The 11,195-nt window shown below is 45.2% G+C and overlaps 1 protein-coding gene across 1 annotated transcript in view; it reads right to left on the bottom strand.

Annotated features, from left to right (window-relative positions):
- Window positions 1-5,068: 5,068 nt before the first annotated feature.
- LAPTM4B (lysosomal protein transmembrane 4 beta) overlaps window positions 5,069-11,195 on the bottom strand; it is an 80,403-nt gene continuing 74,276 nt past the window's right edge. Inside the window, exon 7 of the mRNA XM_083187012.1 lies at window positions 5,069-8,514. Within this exon, the coding sequence (XP_083043138.1) occupies window positions 8,440-8,514 (75 nt within the window). The 3' untranslated portion in view covers window positions 5,069-8,439. The remainder of the gene's footprint in view (window positions 8,515-11,195) is intronic.

Genomic DNA, 11,195 nt, shown 5'->3' with positions numbered 1-11,195 from the left:
GTTCTAAAGCGGTCGGTTGCTACTCCCACTGTACAGTAGGTGTGTGGGTGTTGCAGTGTGGAAAATAAAGTCATCTTTGCAAAACACAATTAAAACAGAGTGTGAATGGATCCATTGAGCTGAGTCCCCAGAGCATCTTCTCTATCATTACCATGGAAAATATCCTAATGAGAAGAAAGAGTTTTTTCTCATGTCACAGTGCAGTAAAAGTTCAGTATGATGCTGGAACATGTGAATGAATTGTGTAACAGAGCTCTCCATTGTTAGCGGCTGGTGCAGGTTTATCCACTGACATATTACAGGGAGTGTCCTCCCATTAAAGCAGTTTGATTATAAGTCATGTTAATACGGTACAGTAATAGACCACAATAAAACAAAGATGTAGGAAAGTTGTTGTCTCCATAGCGATACTTTAGCTTGTCATACACTTGCCTGCTAGAGGGTCTGCTATCTTAAATTCATTAACACTTATCATCCAAACTGAGGTTCCTAATTTGTGAGACAAGAATTCAAATATGTTTGGGAGGTCAGTTTGAGAAGCATAGAATAAAGGCCCATACACACACTGGGTGATTCTGAGCTGATAGCAGCTCAGTTTTGCGAAAAGTCGTCCAGTTTGTACAGACCAGCGATGAGCATTGATGCGCACTCCCGCATCATCACTGGCTGCTACCGTTCCTATTCTCGTATTACCAGCAGATGAGCGACAGAGTGGATAGCTTTCCATATGGTCCGACAGAGGCAAACGCAGGGGGGGTTCTGGATGCCTGAAAACCCCCCTCCTCTTGGCAAGTGCCTTAAATTATGACAACAATAGCACTGGTATGTAATATGATCAATAGAGCTGCCACCACATCATGCAATGTAAGGGACAGAGCAGAGCTGCTGCACATGCCCAGTGTACCAGCTTCTTCTACCACATTTACTGTATGTGTGGATCTGAGCCCTTAAACATTGCAATGGACCAGAGAGCAGCTGCCAGGAGGAAGAGACAGGAGCCTTACCATGAAGTGGGAGATTGTGAGCTTAAAAAGTGCAGTACTGGTTCTATTATGTTTGTGTATGTATTTATTTATTTATTATATGTTTAACCTGTTCCTGAACAATTATCTTATTAAATGTGTGAAACGGCCTATACTATAGACCATCTGTACTGTTAAATATGAATTCTGTATCCAGTGCATAAAAAGACCAATTTTCATGGCTTGCTTTCCCAGACTCCCGTACCTCGATTACATTTGGAACACCCCCCCCCCCCCCTCTATAAATCCTGCGTTTGCCACTGGGTCCTGCAACGGGAAGATGTCCACCCTTCGGAGAATCACTTAAAGGGGCAGAATTTGTTCAGTATGTATTGTGTGGCAATCTGTCTGGGACTGGTAAATTTTAGGTGTGGATAACAGGCATACAGTACCAGGGGTTAAGAGATATTGTTAAGTTCCAAAAAGCCAGTTTATTCCTATCAGTGGGTGCGGAGATGTTTTAAGTTAAGACAGAGGAAGGAGGCAAGACATGTGAGAGGATCTTAGGCCACAGGAAGTGTGCAGGAGGTTTATGATCTTGCATCAGGCCCACATTGCTTAGTGGGGATCCAAGAGGGTTGAACAGGATGTGAGGATTTCAGGACAGGAAAAAGAACCTTAGAACACAGAATGAGATAGAGATGGGCAAAACGGTTCATTAAGCTGAGCTGGGAGCCGCCGGATCTCTCAGTGAAAAGATACGTATCTTTTAGGCTAAACCTCGGCTCACTTTAAAAAAAGGGGGGAATATACATGACCGAGTAAAAACACTGATCGATGGCTGGGTGCAGAATCGCCATCGATGGCAACCATCGATGGCATCTGCACCGATGGCCATCCCTGGCAGCAGCAGCTAATCTTTCTATCACTTGTAGTCACAGCACTGTACTCAGTCTACAGAGGTAGTACATCTCAGCTGCCACAGGTGGCAGCACTGAGATCAGGAAAATGCATTGTAAACTGCAACGGATCACCTTTTTGGGATCGGCGGCTCATTCGTTCTTGGGTGGGATCCATTCAAAAGATCCGGTTCGTTCGTGAACGACCCATCTCTAGAATGAGAGGCAGAACACACAGAACACTCATGAGACAAGATGGACACTGGCCAGTGTCGAGCAATGGAGGCTAGGCCTGGGGCTATGGATAACAGGCATGGCAGTCCACAGCTCTCAAGTCATAGATAAGGAGGACAGCAGCATGTGGGAGATAGCAGCAGCAGTATGAGAAAGGCAGTAGCAACAGCACAGGGGATCCCCACTTTCAAGGGGTATCCTGAGGGAAGAACGGGAGATGTGAGTCTTGGAAAGCAGGACGGCATGGGTAAGTGGTAAGGAAACTACGCGAGGCGTAATGCCCTGTGTTAAAAGTGTCCGGAGGAGATCCCAGTGAGAAAACACATCAAAATCAATTTCAGAGTGCAACAGATGCATTACCGATTGCTAGAAACTGCGAGGGTAGGCGATGGAATCAGGGGCGGATCTAGGGCGGGATGTATTAAAATACATCGCCGCCCATCGCGGCCCCCCCGCCGCGATGCCGCCGCATATGTACTAACATATGCGGCTGGCATCGCGATGCGGTGACGGAGGCCCCCCGCGATACCTGGAATGTGGTGTGCGGGGGGTCTGCGTCACCTCTCTGCCCCCTTCTGCATCCCTCACGCCGGGGACAGCTAAGCAAGCTGTCCCCGGCGCCTCTTCCTCCCCCTGCAGCCGGAAGGACGTCCGGCTGCGTCACTAGGGGGAGGAAGGTGTTACCTTCCGGGTCCAGGAGGACCTGGACCAGGTAAGAGAGGGAGGGGGAGAGGGGGGTCGGCGGGTTTTTCGGCGGAGGCGTCGGGCGGCGAAAAGAAGCCCATAGGCTTCTATAGGGTATCGCCACCCAAAGGTGGCGATACCCTACACTGCGGTGATGTGGCGTTCGGGTTTTAGTACATAGGAAAATGCGGTAAAACAGGGGTTTTACCGCATTTTCCCTTTAGTACATCTCGCCCCTAGACTCTTCTTCTAGGGGGGGGGGGTGTGTTTATTGACCCTCCCCTCTCCAGTCCTGACCTCCTCCCATCCCATGACTCCTCCCCTTCCCTGACGCCTCCATTACACAAATGAATATATGGCTGCACAGTAACACTAGAGCAGTTCCCCTATTATGGTGACATAGTGTGTGCGGTGCACAGTGCCCTGCACCCCCGCTGTACACACAAAGTATAGCCCGGGCACCGACACCCGGATCGGGAAACACACACACACCCAGCGCTGTGCTGCATGTAGCACCCCGGGTCCCCAGAACACCCGCAGCCAGCCAGTGACCACGGAAGGGATGAGTCCCGTGTATCGGCGGGTGCGGGAACCTGTAATCAGCAGCACTCGGAGGCAGAGCAGGAGCACAGTGCAGCAGACAGCGCGCACACACAACAGCCACTTCCTGGTTCCCGGAAGCTGCTGCTGCTGAAGGCTATCAGGGACGGTGGCCAGCATGAGACGCGAGGACCCTAGATGGAATGCTGTACCACCGTTGGTTATGCTGTTGTTGCCACTGAAGTAAATGTATTTGTATTGCTGCAACAGCATCATTTATGCTGCATAGGAGAGACTCGCTGAATTGAAATGTTGCACCGCTGTAAGCTGACGTAATTGATATGAAGATTGTGCTGGAGAGAAATGCAATTGCCATGACAACCCTGAACTGTGAACTGTTTAAATAAACCCTGCTTGTTTGAAAAAGAGAAAAGACCATGATGTTTACATTTTAATTGCATTGCATGACTCTTTGCGTACTCGCCAACCCCGGTACCACATATTCACGAAGCGATTTCCACCCCAGCGAATTTCAGCATCATCACTGTGCATACGCGCTTGGCAAAAAACGCCTAGTGTGTGTGCACTTTAATTCTTTTGGAAAAGGCCACATTTTAGGTTCCAGAACAATGACTCACTGACACTTGGGTGTCCAGAGCAATGTAACTGACACCAGTGGTGTAACTAAAACATCAGTGCCCCCCCTGCCATAAATTTCTGGTGCTGCTTGCCGTTGCCGCCGGGTGTGTGGCCGGGACCCGCAGATCTAATTGTCCATACCCTCCAACACTTGGGGGGTTATTCTAGTTCACTCTTTCTGACAAAATCCTTCTTAGATGGACAAAACCATGTGCACTGCAGGTGGGGCAGATGTAACATGTGCAGAAAGAATTAGATTTGGGTGGGGTTTTACTTCAAAGTGAGATCTATATTGCAGTGTAAACATAATGCAGCCAGTATTTACCCTGCACAGAAACAAAATAACTCACCCAAATCTAATTATCTCTGCACATTTTACATCTGCCCCCCTGCAGTGCATATGGTTTTGTCCATCTAAGAAGGATTTTGTCAGAAAGAGTGAAGTAGAATAAGGCCCCTGATGAGTAAAAATCGGTATAACCTCAGAAAAGGGGTATAGCCATGGGTAAAGGGGGCATGGCCAGAATGCTCACACAGACAACCTCTCTGAGTGTGGGCGGGTCTGCGGTTCCGCTTGATGTCATGATGCGGCTCCCGCTGGCCTGAACCCGCAAAGCACCTCTGGGAAGGGGTTCCCGGACAGGATGCCAGGTCTGGATTTTGTTGGTACCCGCCAAGCCCGTAGATGAAGGGGGAGGACTCGCCGCCTGCCACAGCTAAGGAAAGCGGAGCAGCCTGAAGCTCAAAAAATGGTACAATCGGTACAGCGAATTTTAGCCGGTACAGACCGTAAAAAAACAGTACTGTACCGGCTTAATCGGTACAGTTGTAGGGTATGCTTGTCTGCGGCCCCACCTCTCCTCCTGGCTGGCTCCTGCAGTGCTAATGAAAAAAATAGCTCACACAAAATGTCCGCCCCCATAACAGCAGACACTTTTTTGAGGATGCTTGTTGTCCAGGTCCCCCCCAGACGTTAATCCGGCCCTGCGAATGATATTGCTGACCATTTGTGTTTATATCATACGGACAGATGGAGGAGAAAGTAATATGTCAGTGTGGTTATACCTGTAGTAGTGACAACAATCAATCATTTAGCTTTACGCTTCAGAATGAAAAATCATATCTACTTTATTAATATAGATTTTATGACAGGTGGTTGGAAATACATTAAATATGAATCACAATAGACAAAAACAGCAGTAGATACATGCGGGGTGGCCGGTACAGTGATCTCTGATTAATAGAACTGCAAGGATAGTTTAGGAAAGATAATACTTCAACAAAGTGTCTATCGGGTCTAATGCATGTACCCCCTTATCTGTGTGTTGTCTGATCATCATTCCCTTTGGTTTTATTACAGTAACCAACATCTTATAAAGGAAAACACTATACAAATATTTCTAGTATTTAAACCAATCATGAGGCAACAAGTGCTAATTTGCATAGAATATAAATGACTGATTATAACACTGAATATATATATATATTTAGTTCACTCTGCCATTGTTTATATGTAATTATATCATTAACAATATTGAAACATTTCATTTTACTTTCATGCACCTGTAGCCTGCTAATAGCCTAGGTAGGCATTTATGGGCACCAAGATCGGGATGGGGTGGGTAAAAGAGACAACAGCTCTTGGAGAGCAATAAAGTGGAGAGAGAGAGAGGAAGTGCCAACTAATTCCATTCTATCATTTCTTTAAACCCAGCCTGTAATATGGCAGTTAGGAGCCAATTGGTTGGTACTTTGGGCCTGATTCTGGTGCACATGCAACGCTGCGAACAAACCAAAATGAGGCCCTTTGTCTCCACTTCAACTCTCTCAAAGTTTACGATAAATCTCCACCTCTGAAAGAAGGGGATGGGGGTGATGGAGAGCACTAGATTAGGGATAGGAAAGGAGGAGGGAGAAGAGGAAATAAGGGTGAATGTCACTGAAAGGGAGGTGGTACAGGAAAAGGGAAAGTACAGAAACAGTAGCTTAAAGGGGAAAGAGGGAGGAATATTATGCAATAGGGAAGACAAGGGAGAAATAGAGGGACATGGGAGGAGTAGATGAAATAATTGGGGAGATGGGAAGAATAGGGGAAGACTTACTAAGAAGAAATAGGAATGACCATGAGCAACAGGAAATAGGAAAGACAGAATGAATAGGGGGAAGAACGAGAGGTGGAAAGGGAGTTGGGAAGAATAGGGCAAATAGAAGGAAATTGGATGAATAGGACAGAAAATGGGAAAGAATGGGGGAGATTAGGGGGAGATGGGAAAAAATGGTGGAAAAATAAGGGTAGGTGGTATAAATAGGGGGAAAATAGGGGTAGATGGGAGAAACAGGGGAAATAATAGGGGGAGATGGGAGAAATAAGGGAAGAATGTGGGAGATGGGAGAAATAGGGGGAAGAATAGGAGGAGATGGGAGTAATCAGGGTGAAAATAGGGGAGAAACAGAGGACAAATATGGGTAGATGGCAGAAACAGGGCAAGAATAGGTGGAGATGGGAGAAATAGGGGGAGATGGGAGAAACGGGAAGAATAGGGGGAGATGGGAGAAATAGGGAAAATAATAGGGTGACATTAGATAAATGGGGGAAAATAGGGGGGATATAGGAAAAAAAGGGTTGAAAAATAGGGGTAGATGGGATAAATAGGGGGAAGAATTTGGGGAGGTGAGAGAAATGGGAAGACTAGGAGGAGATGGGATAAATAGAAGGATGAATAGGGGGAGATGAGAGGAATGGGGTAGAACAATAAGAAAAGAAGGGAGTAATAGGTGAAAGAAGAAGGGGAGATGGGAGAAATAGGGGAAGAATTGGGGGGAATAGGAGAAATAGGGGAAGAATAGTGGGAGATTGAAGAAATAGGGGAGGAATAGGGGGAGATGGGAGAAATAGGGGAAGAAAAACGGGGAGATAGGGGAAATAGCGGAAAGAATAGGGGGATTTGTGAGAAATATGGGGAAGAATAGGGGGGAGTTAAAAGAAACGGGAAAGAATAGGGGGAAATGGGAAAAATAGGGAGGAGATGAGGTATGAATAGTTGGTGAAAGAAGGGAAAGTCATGGAAGAGATAGAAAACCCTGCACAATAGCTAATGATGCTAGAATTAACGGGTGTAAAGTACTAGCACTAATATACAATTAGATTACATTTTCCTTTATTTTCTCACCCTATGAGATTTATTATTAAATGTGTTTATTATATTTGTGCAAACACCGCAATATTATATGTGTTGTTATTTTTATTATTATTATTATTACCTTTATTCCACAAATGAATCATTTATATACTTTGCATTATCTATTTGTAAATACATATGACATTTGCTACTGATTTAAAATATATATGTGGCAAATATACAAAATGATTACAATAAAATAAATTCTGGCTTATTTACAATAAAATGTAACAATATTACGCCATTTCTGGGGCAAATCATATATATTGCCAATATTTTGGTATAGCCAAAAGGCGAGTGTTACGAAACAAAAATATATAATGTATGGAAATAAATAACATGAGGTAATGACATTAAATCCATAAACGATACTTAAAGACAATAAGTTCACTAAGAATAATAGCAACAGTGACACGATCACAAACTCTATACTTTAACACACTATACATATAGTTGTTTATCTTTAGTAATATGCATTTCCCATGAATAAAGTGGCCTAATTTAAATTAGCCATAATTATACTATTTGAGAAAAGTCTATTTTGTTTTTGTCCATGATTATTTTGGTTGGGTCTCCTTACTTAAAGAACATGCAAAGAGGTTAGATTTGAACGGAACATGCGGTTTCCCACCTTAGCTTGTAACGCTAACAAGGACAATATATTTTGTGAGATAAAATACCAATACTATTAAAGAGTATATTTTACGGATGTTTACAATACAAAAGCCATGTTAAACCGTGCACTTTAATTCATTCTTAGAATCCTAGTTACACTATACAACATTCTAGAGCTATAGGTACATCGTCTATATATTGTTCAGAATAACTTATTTAAATTGAATAAACACCAGAGAGGACTTTGAGCTACCGTATTTACAGGATCAACATTAATTTAATGCATCATTCCTCTATTATAAAGCAGAGAGATCGGGTTAAGTGCTGTTTGGGGTATAACCAGTGGGTCAAGGTAAGTAGATCGCACTAAACACATTGCAAATACACACGTTTCAAGAAGTTTCACAAAACAAAGCCAAGGGAACACACCGGGTGAGATGCACTGGGCTCCTCTATTGACAACTTGACCTGGCACTGTAGGCCGCTGACTTAAAGATCAGTTTGTCTTACTTGTGAGCGGAACTTAGTGCAGTTACCCCATATGATGCTAACTAACAAGATATTTGGTAGTGCTGTTGTTCAGTAGGGTATAAACCTGTGAGTTAATGTAATATTGCCCCAGTGCCTCGGCCATGTATAAAGCTGCTGCTTGAAGATTCATTCTGATGCTGAGTGAAAAGTGGTTCATCAGGCTGACACGTAAGGGGGAGGTGGTTCTTTAGCAGCTCCACTCCCGCTGTCCTCATAGTGAGGTAGAAGGACCTGTGAAGAAAAAAATAACTTTGTCAATCTCATTCCCCAGCCTATTTTTTTTTTTATAAAAAAAAAAACAATAAAAAGTTAATATTGCAAAAAAACACACAAAAAAAACGTTGTCAGTTCAATGTAGGGCTTTGTGTTGTTAGCATTGATTTATTATATATAATAAAATTGAATGCTGATAAAAATGATGTCCTACCAGTGATAGAGATATAATGGGGTACTTGTTTCCTATCTGGGCGCCCACGATTTTAATCGCGGGCATCGGGGGTAAAATCGGGGCCATCGCGGGCATCGCGGCCGATAAAAAATCGGGTGCGATGGGCCAGACGCGATGCCCGCGATTTTCCCATAGAGAACAATGTTAAATGCCTCAATTTACCCGCGATGACCACGATTTACCATAGGAAACAATGTTAAATGGATCAATTTACCCAAATCAGCATAGGAACAATAGTAAATGGGCCAAAAACACCCCTGAACATTGAAATGTCCCCCCAAAAGTAGTTGACGCCACCCCGCCATCAACGTGAACCCGAAGCGTGGCGAGCGCAGCGAGGCCGCGAGGGGCGGCGGTACGCGTCCTCCGACCTTTTCATGCCCTACTATCCACTAGGGCGTGGAGTGAGAATAGAATAGTGTGGCGAGCGCAGCGAGCCACCGAGCCCGAAGCGTGGCGAGCGCAGCGAGCCCCGCGAGGGGACGCGGATACCTTCACAGGTAAACGCGTCCCTTCGCGGGCTTCCCAGGTGTCCGCGTCGCCATGGACACCTGGGAAGCCCGCGAGGGGACGCGTATAACTGTGAAGGTATCCGCGTCCGCTCGCCACGCTTCGGGCTCGGTGGCTCGCTGCGCTCGCCACACTATTCTATTCTCACTCCACGCCCTAGTGGATAGTAGGGCATGAAAAGGTCGGAGGATGCGTACCGCCGCCCCTCGCGGGCTCGCTGCGTTCGCCACGCTTCGGGTTCACGTTGATGGCGGGGTGGCGTCAACTACTTTTGGGGGGACATTTTTATGTTCAGGGGTGTTTTTGCCCCATTTCCCATTGTTCCCTATGATAATTTGGGGAAATTGATCCATTTAACATTGTTTCCTATGGTAAATCGTGGTCATCGCGGGTCAATTGGGACATTTAACATTGGTCCCTATGTAAAATCGCGGTAATCGCGTCGGTCGCATCGCATGTCATTATAATGGCATGCGATGTACACGCGATGCCCGCGATGGGCGCCCAGATAGGAAACAAGTACCTATAATGGAGATAGTAATGGGGTAGTGATAGAGACAGTGGGGAAAGGAGACCGAGAGGTGGGAAGAAGGTACTACTGTAGGAAAGAGAGGGGAGAGAGTGAGATGAGGAGAATATCAGGGGAAGAGGGGGTGGGTGGAAAAGGAGAGAATAAATAAAAGCCAGACAACGCTTGCCATAGCAGGTCATATTAAATCACTTAGCAGTGCAATTTCCTGTGAATATCATCATCAATCCTAAGGGCTGATCTGCTCAGGGTTGCAGAGATACTTTTACTCTGTAATTTGAGTAAAAGTAACCAATCTTTAAAATAACTGGTGTCTAAGGGGTACAATAATTAAATGGAAAGAAACCCTACAGCTATCAAAACAGGTATTTTTGCTGGAGCTACTGTAGGTGTCTCTCTCCATTTAATTAGCATGGGGAAGCCTATTTATAAGGACAGCATCAGTACAAGTAAGGCCAGCTGTCCTATCACTCAAGATGTTAAGAACAGAGGTCCCCCTACCGAAGGGGTCTCATGGTTATATGGCAGTGCAAGGGACAGGAAATGTAGAACAACACGGCGTCAAACATGTCATTAATAATTCAATGTTGTCAAGGGCCACTCGATGGGAGAAGGATGATAAGCTTAATCATGGACATGATGAGCTTTAGGTGCATTGGGTCATCTAAGAAGTGAAGAGGCAGTTTGTAAACATGGTATAATAGTGAAGGATCCATGTGAGGGAAGGACAGGAGAAGTACATGTGGGTGTCATCTGCGGTAGCACTGAAGGCTGAGGGACAGCTAAGTTCACTAAGAGAAGATGTATAGATGGTAAGCAGATGTCCATAAACACAGTCGTATGGGAACGCAACAGATAAAGTGGTGGGGATGAGGTGTCAGAAGAATACACTGAAGGACAGTTGAAAAAAAAAAAAAAATAGTTGCTGTGCCGTGAAGGAAGAGTGTGAGAAAGCTTGCAGAAGTACAATGACTACTGAAAGTGACAGAAAGACCAAGCACAATGAGTAGGGAGAACTGACCTATGGAATCTGCTGTGAGCAGAAGAGGGTCACTTTAGTAGTCATGGTAGAGTGAAGGGAGTAGAAGCAATGGCAGAAGGTAAAGTATGGAGTTACAGGAAGGTTGTTTAGACTTTTGTACACTCAACTAGAAGCACCGTTGTCCCATTTAGGGTTACTTTTTCTGTGCCTTTTCCACGTCCATCCTTCATTGCTCCAGACATCCATATCCCCATCCTCCGCCACCTCCCATACACTGCATGCCAGTAATTCATGAGAACACGGAAATTCCGTACTGTTCGGCCTCCATAAAGACAGAAGTGTCCTAACATGGTGAAAACCACCCATCCCCTACAAGTCTGCTGCCAAGGCTGAGGCCAGTGTGTCCCTAACACAAATCCAAGTCTATGCAGTACCAGGCCGCC

The sequence above is a fragment of the Crinia signifera genome, chromosome 5, assembly GCF_055691185.1.
Source record: "Crinia signifera chromosome 5, ASM5569118v1, whole genome shotgun sequence".
NCBI lineage: Eukaryota > Metazoa > Chordata > Amphibia > Anura > Myobatrachidae > Crinia > Crinia signifera.
The sequence above is the reverse complement of the archived record's forward strand: the minus strand, read 5'-3'. Positions and strand labels throughout refer to the sequence as shown.